Consider the following 19,602-nt stretch of genomic DNA (forward strand, 5'->3'; position numbering starts at 1 on the left):
ATGTACTCAGAGCAGCTGTATGAGATAATTGACACATAACTGCACAAGATCAAGCCAGTCAACTTGGGAGAGGGAAGGGGATTCATGAGCCTCCACCCCTGAGGAACTCTGCATAGTTAGTGGCTTCTGGGGGAAGGAGAGTCAGTTTTCTTTTTTGCTTGTTTTATTTTGATTTTTGATATTATAATTTCATTATATTTCTCCTTTCTCTTTCTTCCCTCTAAACTTGTCCATATAACCCTTTCTGCCCTCCTTCAAATTCACGGCCTCTTTTTTTCATTGTTATTACATACCCATATGCTTTTGGGTCCAAATAATGTTACCTATATGTATGTTTGCAGGGGTGTGGCTTCTGGCAGATCAATGACTGCAGCGGGTAATCCCACACCTAGGAGCATATGGGCAGTACACATTAGAGTCATGGGGGTTGGAGGGTGGGAAGATAGCCATAAGGTCTCACTGCTGGCTGAAGAGCTACTGACCTTTCATAGCTTCTGAGAGTCAGTTTTTTTTCATGGTGTAAAACTTGGTAATCTGTCCACATACAGGGCAGGCCCCACACCTAAGAGTAACTGAGCATTACAAATTAGAATCAATGGGTTTTAAAAGAGAGAGAACATGAAATTGTGTAGGTAGGGAATGTCATCAAAATATATTCATCATATGAAAGTCTCAAAGAATAAAAATATTATTTTAGAAAAAGATCTGGTGAAAAAAATGTTTAAAGACTCATTTATGTATTTTATATATATGGGTACTCTGTCCGCATGCACATCTGCATATCAGAAGACAGCACTGGACAGTCATGAGCTTCCATGTGGGTGATGGGAATTGAACTCAGGACCTTTGAAAGAGCAGTGAGTGCTCTTAACTACTGAGCCATCTCTTCAGTCCATAGTGAAAACAACAAACAAACAAACAAACAAACAAAAAACCTTAAGAACACATTTTTAAAACACAATTTTATCATATTACTATCTTTTATCCAGTCTATTTCAGTATTACCATACCCTTTTGGTACGTATGTTCTATGATAGTCATTTATTGTTTAGAAGAACATTTGCTTTTAAGCATGAAAAGAAACATTTATGTGTGATAGATACCCATGGAATTGATGATGACTCTTACAGGGTAAAAGGTCTAAAACTTCCCCAGGCATAGGAAGATAACTTAAAAATATGCAAAGGAGGAAATTAACAAGGGAAAAGATGCTAAAAGAAGGGAAGGAGGCACCTGACGAGGGATTTCTTCCACAGTGGAAGGTATCTAGCTGTTACAAAGTCTCCAAGATACTCCAATCAGAAGTGTCTACATTAGATTCATCTTATCACATCATCCCTGAAATAAATTGGAGGCAAAAGAAGCTGAACATGAAGTCTGCCTACTTCAGTTGAGAAATGCTGAGGGTTGAAGAAAATAGCATCAAGATGGCAGGAAGGGAGAGAACAGATGTAAAAGGCATCCCAGAGGCAATGCCAGCAGGAGCTGATGACAGGCTGCGGGTGGAACCAAGAAAGCAGTCATGTCCAGGAAGACCCCTGAGTGTCTTGTGATAACCGAATCCCCCCCTCTCCCAGCAAAAGTACCTCTCCCTGGCTGTGAGGCCATCTGGCAATGTCCAGCCAGCTTCCATTTCCAAATGGAACTGACGAATAAACAGAAACGATTCCTTATATCAGATCTTAAAGTCCTAAGGGCCAGAGACCGATCAACTGAATCAAAGTACGTAAACCACAAAAGCTTCTCATCTATTCACCACATGAAGCTACAACGTGTCACACACAAAATGTCAAGGTGAGTAAACGAAGCCATGATTAGGTGGTATAATAATATTCTTGGGGATTATTTTATCTATACCAAGTACTGCCAAACCAATTAATAACAGATGAGTCTCCATATGCCACAGCAACCAGGCCTATGAGAGAACATTAAGAAATAGAGCCCTCACTCACCCTTAATTTCTATGTTTCTCTAATACTCATAAATACTTAATTTAAACTGGAAATCAGAAAGGCCAACTTAGCATCTTAACAACAGGAAGCTAAGCTGAAGCCCATACAGCTTGTGCCTCCATCTGAATTAATATTCTATCATTAACACTTCTGTTGATTTCTATAGATGATTTTATGTTAGATATTTCACATTTAACTAAAAAAAACACAGTCCATAGTCACTTTAATGTACCATTTTGACTCATTTTTGACAAGAGGAAAATACACATATTTTCTTCACAGTGGTACAAAGCACTGAGTGTCGCTGTCATCTTATGGCTTGAGATGTTGGGGAGTCTTCGTAAAGGACTTCATCTACCTTCATGTCGTGCTCGTCCACTGGGACCCGGGGACAGATCTGCTCTTTGAAAGCCAAAGCCAAGGTGTAGGGCCGCACTTCCTGATGCTGCACACAGCGCTTCAGGTAGTTGTCATAATAGCCCTTGCCCCGCCCCAGCCGGTTGCCCTCTTTATCAAACCCGAGGCCTGGAAAGATGATGAGGTCAAGTCCACCTGTGGGAAACAGAAATGTATTTGGAATATCAATGGTTACTACAAGATCACTTTGGGATGGCATGTGGCTTTTACTTCTAATAACAATCCCTTTTCTAATATTTTTTTAAAAAATACATAATCCTTTTTTAAATTATGAAAACATCAAGTTGAACAAAGAAGGAAATAATTTTTCAGCAACGTTGTTAGTCCCGCATCCACCCTTCAGCAGTTCTTTGGTGTGCCTCTACAGAAATGGCAGATTCCTGGCCTCATCCATACCAGCTAGAAGACTCTAGAGGGCACAGCCTCAGAACTTCCTTTAATTCTAGCATGTAGCAGATTCAACACACCTGTCCTGTTTGGGAGTCAGTACTTTGGGTTAATGACAGATGGAGGGATAGGAGAGAGTAGGGGAAAAACAGAAAGGATAGAGTTATTTTCACAGCTACTAAGTGTTCCATGCAATCCACTAGGCCTACTCCTCTTCCTTTCCCTCCCATTGACAGACAAGGGTAGGCTCAGACTCTCAGCTTTGGTGGGGGCTATTCAGACAGCACAGATGGCAAGGAATACCATGGCTGGAAGCCAAGGACTCTCCAGCAGAGGGCGCTAGGAGTTTTTCAGAATGCCAGCTAGATTGGCATTCTGAGCAGCTGCTGACTTTCTATGAGGTGAACCCCACTTCCTGTTTCCATCATGCACCTGTTCACCCTACTTGCCAACATCCAGGAAGAGCTCAGCTGCAGCCAGATTGAATCCTCTAAGCTTGCCTGTCTATTCCAAGAAGGGGTTCGGGGGGGAGAAAAAAGAGGCAGTGCCACTGACCTTTCCTCTCTGTCCCTGTCCCATTCATTTATCTCTCTAGGAATGGACAGTGTCCTGTATACTTGGACTCTGCTCCCCAGAGTCCTTTCTGTTTCGAGAGCAACTGACTTAAGTTCCTGTCTTTTAAACCTGCAACACGCATACATTTTCTATGCTTTCTGCTTCTGCACAGTGTGAAAAAGGTGTGCCTACCTTCAGGAGATGGCAATTCAGTTAAAATACAATTTTCCCACATGTGATAGCAAGCTAAGCAACATCTCTATCAATTGTCCCAAAACAACAGAGACAAGGGCTCTAGAGACTCCGGCAGAGAGTAAGATAGCTGGGCAACAAGACCAGGTCATGGGGTATTTTGACATGACTTGGATTTTTAAGAACATGCCATGAGTCAGCTTATATCCTGGAAACCAGAAGAAGGGTGGCAAGAGTAGTACACTGAGGAAGGGCAGGCAGATGTTTGTTTGCTAGGGAAGGAAGACTGGGGTAAAGGAGTAAGGGCAGATAGGTGTGCAGTTCTCTCCAGCACTAGCAGTGGGTGTACAAAATGGGAGGACAACGGCATGCAGGTTTCTAAGAAAACTCAAAGTAGAGCTACCATAAGATCTGGCAATCCTCCTAGGTGTTTACCCAAAACAATTAAAATCAGGATCTCAGCAGATCTTTACACTTTCATTTTCATTGTAGCCAAAAGGTAGAATAGCCTAAATGTCCATCAGAGTAGCAACTGTTCAAAACAAGTAAACAGAAAACAAAGACCATGGTACACACATGTGGTAAAGTATTAATCTGCCACAAAATAGAAAAAAAATTATAATACATGGATGAACCATGAAGATACTATATTAAATGAAAAATTTCATATAAACACATGCACTATATGATGCCACTTAGATTAGCTATTTAGAATAATAAAACTTTTATAAATAGAAAATAGAATGCCATTTGCCAGGGGCCAGAGACAGATACTATTTGATAAGTACAGCGTTTCAGCCATGATGGAAGGAAACGCTCTAAAGGTCTGTTATATGACACCGTGTTTATAGCCCAAACAAATGTAATCTGCACCTAAAATCTCAAGAGGTTACATATCATGTAGCATACTAGTTTACGTAATAAAAAATAAAATCTGAATGCAAAGCAGCAAAATAGGATGGCAACAGAAGAGCCGGGATATCCACCAGTGCCAACTCATAAGGAAAGAAGGCAGAATTTTGGAGCTGCCACATTTCTGCTGGTGGAGGAAGAGAATGGAGAGAAGAACCAGGCAAGGAAAGCCATTCTCAGCCCTTAAGCTGGAAACACGTTTGCTACTGCTCCTGATCCTCGCTGTGCATGGTCTGCTGCCCTCCCTGGAGTCTATCTTATAGAGCTGAGTGTATACGTCTCTGTCGACTCAGCCGGACAGCAAATTTCCTTGCGGGCCATAATTTTTTCCAAGTCATCCTTCATGCTTGAATTTTAATAGACTTCCAGAGCACAAAGACCCTGAAAGATGAGTACATTATCTTTAGATGGATCAATCCTGGCATGACATCCCCTACTTTAATAACTTCAAGGTACATATATTTGGATTAAAGTAGTAACATCATGGGACAAATCGAGTTGGTCTATCCTCACATGGCTGCTAGTTAGATGTGAAACTATAGCTCTAAAGCAGAAGTGGGAATGGCCTTTATACTGTTGGGTAACTATGGGATCTGAAACTGCCCTTCAGGGACCCTGGCATTCTACTTGAGATGCTGGCTTTGTAGTCCCTGCCCATAGGATTATGCCCAGGTAACTCCCTTCTACTATTTCTACTATTTGACTGTGGCCCCAGTTCCAGTGGTTACATAGGCAGCCCTTTCTGGCATGCTCCCACTTCTGCTATCTGGTGAATCTGAGTGTTTTCCTGAACACATACTGCATTCCTTATTTGACTTCATCCATCTGTTGTTGCCTTTGAAGTTCTTCCTATGCCTTGCCACTATCTTTTCTTCTTTCTTCTATCCCTTCTTGAGATACACATGAACACATGTGCGTGAATATACACATACACTCACACACCGTACACACACACACACACACACACACACACACACACACACAGACCTACCTCTCTGGAAATCTTCACAATTCCATTAACACAACTTCTGGATGCCTCCTTTCCCTACACCTCGATTTAGCTGAAGAAATCAATGGGACAAGTAAATGGACAAGCTTCCCATGCCACACACACTTGAGTTTGACCCTAGACATACCCTCGTCTACCACAAGGTCAAAACACAGTAGGAAAACCAGGAAGGCCTTCCTTCTTCACACACATTCTTCCTACACGGCCCTATTTACAATCACCAAAGGCTCATTAACAGAGGATGGCATTAGCACAGTGTCCCCCATAATCCTGAACCCTTTGTCCTCTTGCCTCATAGGCCCCACTGGAGTAGAATGTAACTAGGACAGCCAAAGAGCTCCACTCATCAGGATTGCAACAGGAACTTCAGGCAGAGGTCCCTGGGGGTCACTCAGTTCTTCTGTACAGCCAGTTTATTGTCTGTTTGTTCTTGTTGGGGGTGGGCAGGGTGGCTTCTTAGCTTTCTTGCATTCAAAACTGTAAAGCTATCCTTTGGAAAATGGTCCCAGCCTTATACCCTGTGTTTGTTCTCAATCTTTCTTTTTTCCATTATTTGCTATTGCTCTGACAAGGCAGCTGGTAAGGGGCAAGGACCACGCTATTTCCTGGCTGTGGGATCAAGGGCGAGCTACTTTCCAGTCTGTGCTTCAACATTATCACCTGCAAATCAGCTTGGTCACCTGCTGTCACGCACATTAAATTAGATAATGCTTATGAACTCTACAGTTAAGTACCATCTATGATGATCACACTTATTATGAGACTTCCTCCCTTGAATTAAAAAATATGAGGCACCATTTCTTAAAACAAGCTGGGAGAGAAAGTTACTCTGGAGCTCCCAGTGACAAGGCACAGGCCTACTTAATATACTCTTCCTTTAGAACTGATCCATGCATTCTTCCCTCTCCAGGGCCCAGCCGAAAAGAGGGAGCAGAAAACTAGGAAAGTGCAGGTAAAGAACCAGAGTTAGGTGAGGTGAGTGTTGGTTTTCTGTGAAGGAAGAAAGGGTAAATAATTTAGTCTATGAGACACTGTGGCTATAGGTCAGTTTTGTACTGTGAAAGCAGCAATAGGCAATATACACTTGGATAACTGGCTATGCTTACTTACTAAAACTGGTAAAGGGCCAGACTTGCCCCGCAGGCTATAGTTGCTACCCTGTAGTGGAATATCAAAAGCTTCTGAAACAAGAACAGAGAGGGAGTCAAAGGTGGAGAGGGTAAGAACAATATCTCTTACAGGTGGCAAAGAGGCAACAGATGCAGGAAGGGACGTGGAGGGGATGGGAACAGGCAGAGCTGAGGACTCTTCATCAGCAAAAGGAATCCTGGGAAATAAGCTTTGGGAGAAAATAAAAGGGGGTTTTATGCATTCTTCTACTTGCCCTAGTTCTGAGGATTTAGCTCACTTTTGGGAACATCATTTTCAGTAAGATAACAGCAGATGTGTCTGACGACACCCTGAATTCAGAATCCCAGGGCAGAGGTCTCCAGGATGGAACCACTTCAGCCACTGGACTCTCTCTGCCCTAACCCCGACTAAGTGGTGGAGCCCAAGAGCAACACACATCCTCCTGCTCTGAATTCAACAGGCTCAGTTCTTAGCACTCACCTCTCACTTTAATTCTTTTTATCTTGCATTTCTTGATCACACTTTCCACACACTCTTCTTCAGGAACTTCATGAATATGACTTAGTGCAGTCACTCTTATGCACCAGGGCCAGAATTCTCATCTTGTGATTCTTACCATTCCTCCAGAAAGTCCAAGTGATTCTCCCACTTCCTACACTGCAGACTTTTCCCTGGCTCTCCCCTGTTCAAAAGTATTCAGCTGGGAATGTAACTCAACTGCAGAATGTTTTATCCACTGTGCAAAGCCCTGTACTTGATCTTCAACACTGCCTGAAAACAGGCATGGAGGACTATGCATGTAATCCTAGCCTATAATTCTAGCAGGAGGATCAGGAATTCAGTCATCCTTGGCTATATAGAATTCAAAGCCTTCCTGGGTTACATGAAACCCTGTCTCCAAAAACAACAATTACAAAACAAAACAAAACAAAACAAAATCTAAACAGTACATTTAGTGTATCCCTTTAACAATAACATCCAAGTTGTCTTTGTTGGCTATGCAAAGCCTCCTCTCCATTCCACTCCATTTCATTTCCCCTGTGACATCAGTTACATTGATGGATTCATGTCTTATAAACCAACTTGTGATTTTTATGCCTGAGTGTCTGTGTCCCATCCCTATGGCTACCTCATCTAATATAGCAATGGTCATATAGCAAGCCTCACTTAAGCTTCCATGTAGGTCTTTTGTCCAATCACTACACTGCAACCAGATTTTGCCTTGCGGTCCAGTAAGCAGTGGGAATCCTTTCTTCAAGGATACTTCATAGCTCAGCTCTTTCTAAAAAGAGAGAAAGAATGAGAGTGATGGGGTGAATGACACAATGAGCAGCCTGTGGCCATATTGTATTACTTTGCATTCCTGACTATATTCAAATACTCATCTGCTTAGCTCATCACAAGAGATACCTGACCCTGAACAACAGTGCAGGGTCAAGAAGAGCAGAGTTCAGGAACCAGCACTTGTGCATGGTCCACCAATGCCCCACACTCTACTCTCCCCTAGGAATGAAGAGTGAGTAAAAGCGCTGCATCTACAAGCAGGTAGAAGGGTGCAGAATGATCTTCACTTCATACACACGAAAAGCAACTCAAAAGCATTTTTACAGTCATTCAGTTCGAAGGGGGAGCTATCTTAGGAGGGTCAAGATTCAACATCTATACTGTTCCCACTGCTAACAGGTACAAGTGTGGCTGGGCAAAGGGATGGAAGAAACACAGCCACAGGCCATGGTCAGCGCAAAAGCACAGCTCTCACCTCAAAGGGATAAGTTATTCTATATTAGATCACAAGCCAGGAACATGGATTCAGGTTATTCCCAGCACCATGTTCCAGGAGAGTAACAATTCTGTAAAGTTTTTATAGTTACAGAAAAAAAGAAAGTCGTAAATGAAGGCATTTTTCAAATACATGGTGGGACCATGAGAGGACCAGTAACAAAAAAGCAAGGAATCACAGTCATAGGCTTCAGGTGGTATCTGGTGGCATTCTCAGCCTTTGGGTAGGGGCAAGCTAATGGTCTGTTACTACATTGCAAAAGATTTCACCAGCTAATCACAAGGATGTTGAATATAACACAGAGCTGGGCAATGAATAGCTATTGTGGGGCTAAAGATAGCTCCTAATAATTTAGTTACAGATCTGCAGCATTCCAACTCTCCACAATTGCATACATTCTAAGCATTGTAGAATTCTTCACACAAGTGAGGCTTTTTTGTAGAGGACAGACTTCAGTCCACTCCATTTTAAGGTGAGATAGACTGTGCAGGCTTCTAGACAGGCTGCCAGGTTGGAATCTCAGCACTACCATGTATTCACTAGGAAACATCAATCAAAACCACGTTCACCTAAAGCCTTGAATGAATAAGCACATTATGATGTAAAGTGTCCCTGAACTATTAATATCAAATGTCAACTTAAATGCTGCTCGCTACTCCTCAGGTCATACAACTGACTTCAGAGGCTCAGACATGTCCATCAAACAAGCTTCCAGAACACAAAGAATCTGACATCCCAAAATAAAACACAGGGCTAGGAACTCAGAACAGCTCTTGTGATAGACTCAGAAACCAATACTTTGAGCTCATCACCGGTGTGTTTGAGCAGGCTGACGTACGATGCTTACTCCTCACCTCCCCACAGTAAAACAATGCAAACACATGGGGGAATAAACAAAACCAATTATGTGTTACAATAAGACACAGGCAACTTCCGATGATATGTATAACTGGTTTTGAAAAGAATACATTTTTTTTTTTCTGGGCCAGGAAGATAGTTTAATGGTTAAAGATGCTTGGCATCAAGCTACATGGTGGAGAGAGAGAACTGGCTCCCCCCAAATTTTCCTTTGACTACACAGGATGCAACACACACACATAATAAAAATTAAGAGGAAGAGAAACCTGTAAACCCACAAAGAATTAATCAACTAAGTCACCTAATGGAAGCATTAGTAATTAAAAGTAATTAAAAAATTTTACATCATAAATACATTTTTAGTCTGTCACAACATGCCCTGGCTATTGGGAATATTAGTGTAGAATCATACACATGTAAAAACCCCTGACTGCTCACTTTGGCACTGTTAATATAAACTTTCTGTTATTGTTTTTCAAGACAGGGTTTCTCTGTGTAGCTTTGGCTTTCCTGGACTTGCTTTGTAGACCAGGCTGGCCTCAAACCCACAGAGATCTGCTTGCCTCTGCTTCTAAACCCACAGAGATCTGCTTGCCTCTGCCTCCTGAGTGCCGGGATTACAGGCCTGAGCCACAGGGCCAGGCAATATAAAACTCAGAATCAACATTCATCACCAGAGGCCAACCACACAACAGCAGTTAACTATATTCCTGGGTACAATGGGGCATTCTGCTGACACCACATATATCACAGCATGAGACAGTCTATCTATGCCTTACTTTCAAACCTGAGTATGAGTGTGCGGCTTTAATCCCATGAACACTATGTGTTTAAATGAAAGAAGTAGTTACAAACATGGATTGGAATCCAGAGGGTACCCACTAAAATTTTCAGGATACTGTATCCCTGAACAAAGAAGTAGACCTGGGGCATGTGGATGAGGAGTAGAAATAGAGGCCATTTCTTAAGAAAGAAAGCACCCATGGGTGTAGAAGCAGTCTAGAGGGTTGGGTGGGACAGCTCCCAGTTCAAAATCCCTGGGCCATTAGAATTATCACCCATTATGGGTCATTTACATAGCATCTGCCTTCTCCTGCTTTTGTACATTTGTCCTGTACATGTAGCCTTGATGGGAAGAATTTCTGCATTTCTGCCAAGTCATTTCTCTTATGTAAACCTTGATGCCTCTCTGTGCCCTAACTTTCTTCCATAGTCAATGGAGACAGGCATAGAAATTATTCCGGGCAAATATGAAACATAGAAGAAATCTGCAGCGCATATGGTACTAAGTGCTCCATATTTCCCCACATTAGCCTCCACCCTAGCCCAGGAGCCTAGAAATACCCAAGGCCACCAGTCAAACTAAGATGGCCTGTGAAGACAGTCACCTCACTTTCTACCATATCTGTGTGTTACTGTGAGCCCATCTCAGGAAGGATGCACAGAAAACTGGCAGCCTCTGAGGTGAAGAATTGGGGAACACAGGGCCTGGGTGAGAAGGGGACCCTATGTTTTCATACTTCTTGTAAACTTTTATCACACCGTACACCGAACCAGAAATGTAAAAGTCTCTTAAATGACCTGTGTGAAGGCAAGGATAGTGGAAAGTTTTGGTGTCTTTAAACTCAGTTGTGTTATGTAAATATGTTTTTGTTTTAATCCCAGGTGTGAGATACAGGACTGATCCAGACTGTCCACAGCAGCAAACTATTTGCCTTGTGTGGGCTCTGAGAGGGGCTCTCTGCCAGCTGCAGACAGTTTAAATCTGAGGACTCTGGAGAAGAAACAAATGCCAGAGCTCGGAGAGTGTTCAGGGGGCTCCGAGAAAGAAGGTTGCTGGTGCTTCCCCCTGCTGTTCCTGGCTGCTGGTGATGCAGCATGAAGATAAGTTGGAGGTATCCTGAAATGAGGATTGGACTTGCCCCAAGGAACCCAGTGATCTAACCAGCAGGAAAGAGCTAAGGAAAACCACACTCCTTTCTCCCCCCTAACCTTCTTTCTCTCCTACCCATTGTTGGGGTATTGGAAGGCACTGTAGTGGAGAAAGGAGAAGGAGATATAAAAAGCATAAAAAAATAGTTTAAAAAGGACTCTAGCAGGCAAGAGCCTAGAAGAAGGTCTAGCAATCAGTCAATTCTATTGGCTTTCAGATGGACCACTAGGTTTAGATCCCACAACAACCATGTGTAGCTAAGACACTTCTGAGTAACTGAAGCTCTCCTTAAAACCCAGCTGCTGCTCCTTTTGTTTTTCAGACAAGGTTTTTCTGCGTAGCCTTGGCTGTCCTGGACTTGCTTTGTAGACCAGGCTGGCCTTGGTCGAATTCAGAGATCTCCCTGCCTCTGCCTCCCTGAGTGCTGGGATCACAGGTGTGCACCACGGTGCCTGGAAGCCAGCTTCTTCTTAAGATGGGACACATATTACAAACTTTACAGAGTGACTAAGAAAATACATAAAGGAAGTATGTTAAAACTAGGTTAGTGGTTCAATAATTAAAGGATTCTCTTATACTTACAGATATGAAAATACCTACTCTCTGTTGACACTGAGTTTTTTTCATAAAAGAGTTTAGATTTTTGTCATCAGCACAAACCCTTTCCAAGAGCAAGCTTAGCTCTCTACTGCCACCTGCTGTCAGCTATAAATGTGCAGACAGTAGCTGTCCACAAGATGCTCTAGCCAGGAGCTTAGTGTGAACGACCCACAGGCTATTTTCCATTACAGGTGTAAAAAGGGAAAGCATTCTGGTTACAAACCACCTTTCCTGTTAGAGGCTCCTCTGGGAAGTGTCTGCTTATAAGAAGCACAGGAACAACAGAATCGATACATGAGGCTCACTTTCAGCTGTGCTGTCCACTTCACAGACATATCCTTATGTCATCTGGCCACGAACCTCACAAGACACTTTATCATCTGCTTTTTCCAAATAGGAAAATCAAGACTCAAAGAGATGGTGTAATTTGATGAAGTCATGTAGCCAGAGATGCCGAAATTGGGAGCTTCTGGCTGGAAGGTAAGGTAGACAAAGAACATTCTACTAAATCTGCCATGGAAACAGGCTCAGTCGCACTGAGTACAGCATTTACACGTGTCAGGCTTGAGCCACTGTGTGGACAGTGGCTCACAAACTAGGAAGAGGGAAGAAGTTCAACAACGGGGCCAGTTACAGGATAGCTGGTGCTTAAGTAGTAACTGTAGGGGAGCACTGACCATTCACAGACCTGCAGGGAAAGGGAGGAGGGAGAGTACGCCTATGGTGACAGCAGAATGGCAGCTAGGAGGGCTGCTGGGCAGGAGTGTGGGTGCTGCACTGGGGTACAGAGTGTTAACTGTCCAGCTCACTTCACTCTTCATCTTCCCTTAGTCCCTAATATGTCCACAAGGTCACTTCTGGTGAGCTTTTAGCAAGCGGAAAGTGAAAAAAGGCTGTGAGTCTACAGGAAGCTAACAAACTGATCCAGCACTATTTAAATGTGGTTATTATCAGTGGTTACTTCTGGGCATGGGTTATTTTTAGTTTTTACTTTATGTCTCATCTTTATGAGCAAACACTGCTAGATTTGTTTGTTTGTTTTATTTGAACATAAAATAACTGTTCCAGAGCTCTAACAGAGTAGAGAGTAGAGATGCTTCTGGCCCATAGCCACAGTAACAAAGAATAAAAATACAATAAAAGCTCGGTCTACGGTAATGGTAATGGAGCTATGGACAAGCCCAGAGAAGGAGGTGAAGGAGGATCCTTACTCCTTCCCACAGTGTGAGTGCTCTTTGGAGATACTACAGGATATAAAAAGGGGTAGATTAACTAACAGTGAGACTCCATGATAGCGTTCTGACAAGATCATCAGCCATGATGGAGTGGGGCTTTGCAGTGGTGCAGCCACTTGGGGACCAGCCACTCTCCCGTCAGCAACCCCTCACCCACGATCCTATAAACATGCACAGTAAACAAATCCATTGGCTTACCATGTTGGCCTAGGGTGGATTCCTCACTTTAGTTGTTGTTAGTGCCGCATCCGGGGTACACAGGTGCTTTTTCACACCTTCCCAGGAAATGTTAACACAAAAACAGAGCACAGCTATTTTCCTTTTAGTAAGTGTATGTATGTAGGCATACTCTAAAGTGTTTCTCGTCTTCAAGGAGAGACATACTTCAAAACATGTTATTTTTCTTAAGCACTTCAATTTTTTAATTATATCTTGACTGACACTTTATCTAGAAAATATGTGTCAAATATTAATACAATAGGAAACAATAATCTGACAATATTTCATTACACACTATGACCATCATTGCTATCCCTGTAAACAACAATTGTAACTATATATGAAAGATAACAGATTAGGTGCCAAGAACCAACATGGGAAGGGATTGACCAATTCCATGTGAGTGTGGTACAGGTGTGTGTGTGTGTGTGTTTGTGTGTAGATGTGCATCAATACAGTCACACTGTCTGTGTGTAGAAAAACATCAATATACTCACATCATGCATGTGTGTATATATGTTTGTATGTGTGTGTATGTGTAGAAATGTACAGTCATAGCATGCCTGTGTATGTGTGTTTGGGTATGTGTGTGTGTATGTGCAGACATGCACCCATGTAGGCACATGGAGGCCAGAGGAGGGCATCTAACATTCTATCACTCTCAGCTTTGTTCCCTTGAAGCCGAGTCAGGCTCCAGGGATCCTCAGGTCTCCACATTCCCACAGCACGGGGACGGCAGGCCTGGCTTTGTGCTTGGGTGCTGGGTGTTTGAACTCACAACCTTATGCTTATGCAGCAAGCATTCCTAACCACTGAGCCACCTCCCCAGCCCCCAATTCTTTAGCTTCATGGGTTTGCAACCCACAGCCAAATGTGGCTATAAAGTTTCACTGGAACCTAGCCACACTTTACTTTGCTGATAAAATGGAAGAGTCAGTCCGTGAAATGGATGCAGTACCAGCCACTAAACCCCAGATGTTTACTATCTGCTCCTTCACACAGAAGGCTGTCAGCCCCTGTTTTCAGCATCTCCCTTAGGGCTTAAGGGCAGAGAAAATCAGTTCTTAGTTCACACTATCTTAGAGGATACTGACTAAGATAAATATCATGGAAGGGAGAGATTAAAAATAATGTACAGAAGTAGTATTATCTTAACCCAAATGGCATTCCTAAGTGTTATTTTGGCATTAAGTTTGGGAGAGATTTGCTGCCATTTATAGTCAGATGGCACAAACAGGACAATAGAAGTGGGAAGAAGTAAAAGATTTTCCCATGCTTTTTCTCTAACCCAAGTAACCTTTGTCTATGTGATTTTCTAAAAAACAAAACAAACTAACACACACACACAAACAGAAGGTAGAAACTCTTCTGTTTTTCAGATGTACTTAGAATCTATGCTAATGATTCTTACAACTTTAAGGATAACTTTTTCTGTGTGACAGAATCAAGAAACAAGTAGGAGAACTACAGAAAGACAAGTACCGTACAACCCCGTGTGTTCATAATCTAAAGCAGTCAGAAACAGAAAAACCACGGTTGACTCATGACTGGAGTGGGGGAGTGGGCATCTGTCAGTGGGCAGTTTCAGGTCCCCAAATAGAAATTCTAAAAGACCTGTTGCACAACAACAGAAGCCTTATATTGCTGAACTTGGTATTTCAGTGGATTTTATACTACATCCTTCTTTACAATAATAAAGAGAAACAACTATGATAGGAGAGGTGGCAGAAGAAAGAGGAGAAGGGCTCAGGGTCTGGCTGGGAGTGTGGTTCCCTGGCATGTGCGAAGCCACCAGTATCATTAATGAATTGATTAAAATGTGGCTTACTTTAGAGCGGTGCTTCTCATCCTGTGGGTTGTGACCCACAGGTTAGAAGATCTTTTTACAGGGGTCACGGAAAACACAGAGAGTTGGATTATAATTCATAACAATAGCAAAATTACAGTCAGGAAATAGGAGCAATGTAATTTTATGGTTGGGGTAATCACAGCATAAGGTACTATATTAAAGAGTCACTGCATTAGGAAGGTTGAGAAACACTGCTCTAGAGTAATGAAGAGTGTCTTCCTGAGGTGTAGGGTAATTAATGGTGCCTTTGGAGCTTGCTGTTTATCTTACTTTGTATATGATGACCTTATCATCTACAAATGAACCTACTAAAGTTACAGTGCTGCCCATTTCCTCAGCCTCAAGAGTTTGCTAAACTCTTGAGGCTTCTATCACTTGTTTTACCCAAATGTTTAGCAGATACTTGAAAGCCTGGCAGTCTCTGTCATTCAGCAAATATCTCTGGGGTTCAGCAAATGTAACTAAACTCACATTATATTTCTTCTGCTTGCTTTCCTCTTACATGTAAAGGAGGTCTCAGAGCTCACCTGTCATGAGCCGTGTGCCACCAGAACAAAATCCACTGCTGTAAACCTAAGATGAAGTAAGTCAGTGCTTTGACACAGTATCACCTTGCTCTATATAACATCCTTTCCCATGAATTCCAGTGCTTTTTCTCCAGCTAGCCTGGTTATCTGCTTCAACACACCTTTTTCTGCTGGATAAAAAGCTTCATCTTGAACTCTTAATGCATGCTAAAACCAGCTTGACAAGAAATGGTAAGCAGAAAAAAAGTTTCTTTTTTTTTTCCCCAAAGCTTTATGTTTTATCAGAAATTCAATGCAATCAAGCCAATAAATAGTTATTTTCAATAACTTGGTAAATATAATGTTAACCCCACCCAGGGGACTACAAAGAACATGGGACAGGTATGTACCAACAAGAACTAACAACTGAAAACACACCCAAGAAGTTGAGTGTAAGGAAACACCTAAACTGTACTAGGGATAGAGTTATGTAAGTGCCAAGGCAATAAACAGAAAGGAGACAACTCTACCCCACTGGCAAAGGGGTTAAGTCCGGGAAAGTGACATAAGACGTGGGTGCTGGAAGGATAGAACTTTCGATGACCTGGAAGAGGGGAAGCAACGGCCTGTGACATCAAAATAAGAAAAAGCATAGATTTGGAGAGGCTGTCATGTGATTGGGGACAGTGACGGCTGACTCTGGAAAACAAGGCAGGTTAGGGGCATACATATGGACCATGCTGAAAGTGCCTCCAGTGGCTAGGAAAGAACCCCATTAAATTTCACAGGCAGAACCAGTGAAACCCTAGGCATCCTACCAGAAAAACCAGGGAACATCACTGGGTAAGGGAGGCCAAACAGAATCTCCAAGGAAAATAAACTCCACTACAAGGTGGAGAAGGCAGTGTGAAGCATCTTTAGGACTACAGAAAAACTAAAATCTTTCCTGGCATATAAAAACACTACATTAACATAGTCTCACATAAGCAAACTCATTCTTTATGAAAATGTACTGTTAAACTACACAGCATTCCTGCATTCCCTGGACAGGCTTGAGAGACGGAACTCACTGGCTGATTACCAGTTTGTAAACAGATCCCAGTAACTTGTAGCTCCATGTATCCAACCAAACAACTGACTCCTTTAAAGGTCTTTTAAGACTTTAGAAGCAGAAGCTTAAAGGAGTTCCCCTGCAGGGAATTTGGGTATCAGCAGGGGCTCATCACATAACGAGAGAGAGAGAACCTTCCAGAGCCTAGCAATTATGTCTTACATTTCTTTACATGTTTTGAAAAGATGGAGTGGGCTAGTAAAAGATAAGGTATTTTCTTAAAATAGATATTATCCTCTCTATGACTTTGTCTAAGTGTAACTGTTATTTTTCCTGGTTTGTCTCTGGCCATAATATAGAAGAAAAAGAACATAGTTTGTTTATTACTCCATGCATTTATTTAAAGAGATAATAGATTATTTGATGGTATTTTTCAACATAGGTAGAACTAAATAGTTTGTATTATGTTGCTCCAGTGCAATGGATAAGGCTATGTGCAGAGAGAATATGGGAAATTTTCTACTGGTATTAGATAGGTACTGATGTGGGTGTCACACAAGTCAGATGAAACACAGAATGGTTTTCAAGAGTCATTTTCACACCCAGTAGTGACTTCATATTCAACCAGCTGTTTTCAGAAAGTTCCACCTAATTATACAGTTGAAGAAGCTAGCATCTTATTCATCACGACTAAACTGCTGACTGTATGCTCAAACAAATGGGAAAACATTTGCCACTTTTTCCCTCCAAAGTAAGGCGTCTACTCTGGATTATACATTTTCGTTCTCCATGATTTCAGTAACTACTTTTAATCAGTAACTACTTTTAACTACTGGAAATGAAGTCTTAGAAACAAAAACACTTAGCTTAGAGAACTTGACTGCTCTCTGTGTGACTTTGATGAATCGTTTCCCACAGAGGCCCATTCTCTTACTAATAGGTTAAAAAAAAAAATGTGCTTAGATGGGCTCCAGTTGTCCCCCCACTTCAATCATCCCCACTGCGCTATTAAATGACTAAGGGCCATATAAACGTAGGGACCTTGGACAAAGGCACTGCTTTAGACTAATGCATCTGTGGAACACTGACATCTGCTGGACTTTCAGAGAAGTGTGCAGTTCATCTAAGAAACCGCCTTGAAAATCTAGTTTGCATACCTCATTTTGAAAACATATGTGTGTGTCCACACCACCACCTGTCCAACATGAACCATGAGGCACAAAAGTGATTGGTTACTAATCTCTGTAAGTGTTAAAGAAAAAAGTCTTTAACATACATGAGATGTAACACAAAGCATAGCAAAGTGTTCTGATACTAGGTGAAAGGCAAAGGAAGCTTTCAATTTAACTAAGGAGTTTTCTGAAGGAGGAAGCACAGTATCTAAGCCATAATGAAGGTGAGGATTCCAGCAGAAGCTGGCCGGATGGTTCACAGCTGCAGTCCCAGCACCATGGGAGGCGATGTAGCACAAGGCCAGCCTGGGCAATATGGCAAGCTTAAGACTAGAGTAGACTCTATTTCCTGCTTCCCCAGAAGAAAGATAAAAGGCTCCAGCAGTCAGGGAGAGAAAATGACATCCAGTTAAGGGAAAGCAGATGAACAAAGGCAGAGATCCTTCCCAAAACAGAAGGGGACAAATATATTAAACACCTCTTTTCTTCTTCCTTGCAATAGAATCTGGACTTACTTGTTGTGATGAAAACAACTTTCATATGGCAGAGTAATGTTAAGTGGTTGAGGTAAGGTCACATTCGCAGGAATATTTAAAACAAGATAGATAGTGAGTAGGCTATCAGGAAAGAATTCAGTGTTTGTTGAGGGCATCAGAGGTGAAGGGAGACTTTCATTTACTGACAAGGTCTACTTAAAAATCACCTTTTCCGTTGATTTTCCAATAAAGAAAAATTTCTAAGTCAATTTCCTTGAAAAATACTATAATATATTATAACTAATTTATTAATTGATTTGCTTCTAATTCACCCTTCTTAAAATTCTGGGGCTTCTATGAATTGGATGTATACAGTAACCTAAACCTAATAGGTATTTTAGTGTCTCAGTCACAGATAATAAGAAAGAAATAGGGAAAACACTCTAACAGCTTCAGATTCTACAGAGAGATTTCTAAATCACCTGGCTTGGTTCTTTAACAACAAGTCACGAGTGTTAACAACGAAAACAAGCATTCAATAGCACATTCAATAAACCACTGTGCCTGAATACATTCAAGAGGGTAACTCATCTTGGCAGGACTGGCCACAGTCTCTAAAGGAAGGATCTTTTAATCTCGATGCACTGGGAGTTAACCAGAAGTAAATTACCACTTGGGAAAATGGTATGGATTCTATAGTCACTGCTACAGAAGATAAAATAGAATGTTCTGGAACAGATCCAGGGAAACCTATCATGAGTGCACTTACCACTCAAATTAAAAGCCAAAGCTGGCTTCCCTGTGCTTAGTTGAGAACAAAACAACTACAGAAAGAGCTTAATTTGTGAGCAGTATGGACTTAAGATACATGGGACTCTGGACAAGTTGTTCCTTGGGGTGGGAGGTATGGCACTGTCCCATTGACCCATGAAATATAATCACCAGGGGTACCTGTCCCATGAATAATGGTTCTAATGGAACAGCATCAGAGACAAGGAAACTGCAACCTCAATGAACAATATCTTGGAAAAATAGTGGTTCAAGAGGCACTGAGTGGGGCTGGGGGTGGGCTGGGGTATAACTCTTAGTAAAGTGCTTGCCTAGTACGCAAGATGCCCCAGTTCCATCTCTAGCACTGCACAGACTGGGCATGATAGCAGATGCCTGTAATCCAAGTATCTGCATGGTAGAGGCAGGAGGAGCACAAATTCAAAGTCATCCTCAGCTACATAGTGAGCGCAAGGCCAGCCTGTGCTACATGAGACCTCACTGCAAAAGGGGGGGGGGGCACTAGAGTGGAAACTAGATAATTGAATGCCCTGCCACTCTTGTTAACTACTTGTGTGTCCTCTACAAAGTTACTTAACC

General features: G+C 42.1%; 1 protein-coding gene across 4 annotated transcripts in view; it reads right to left on the minus strand.

Annotated features, from left to right (window-relative positions):
* Positions 1-2,158: 2,158 nt before the first annotated feature.
* Positions 2,159-19,602, minus strand: part of Mthfs (methenyltetrahydrofolate synthetase) — a 28,296-nt gene continuing 10,852 nt past the window's right edge. For all 4 annotated transcript variants that reach the window (XM_021638702.2, XM_021638704.2, XM_021638705.2 and 1 more), the window contains one exon: positions 2,159-2,504. In XM_021638702.2, the coding sequence (XP_021494377.1) occupies positions 2,260-2,504 (245 nt within the window). In that variant the 3' untranslated portion in view covers positions 2,159-2,259. The remainder of the gene's footprint in view (positions 2,505-19,602) is intronic.

The sequence above is a fragment of the Meriones unguiculatus genome, chromosome 6 (genome assembly GCF_030254825.1).
Source record: "Meriones unguiculatus strain TT.TT164.6M chromosome 6, Bangor_MerUng_6.1, whole genome shotgun sequence".
Taxonomy (NCBI): domain Eukaryota; kingdom Metazoa; phylum Chordata; class Mammalia; order Rodentia; family Muridae; genus Meriones; species Meriones unguiculatus.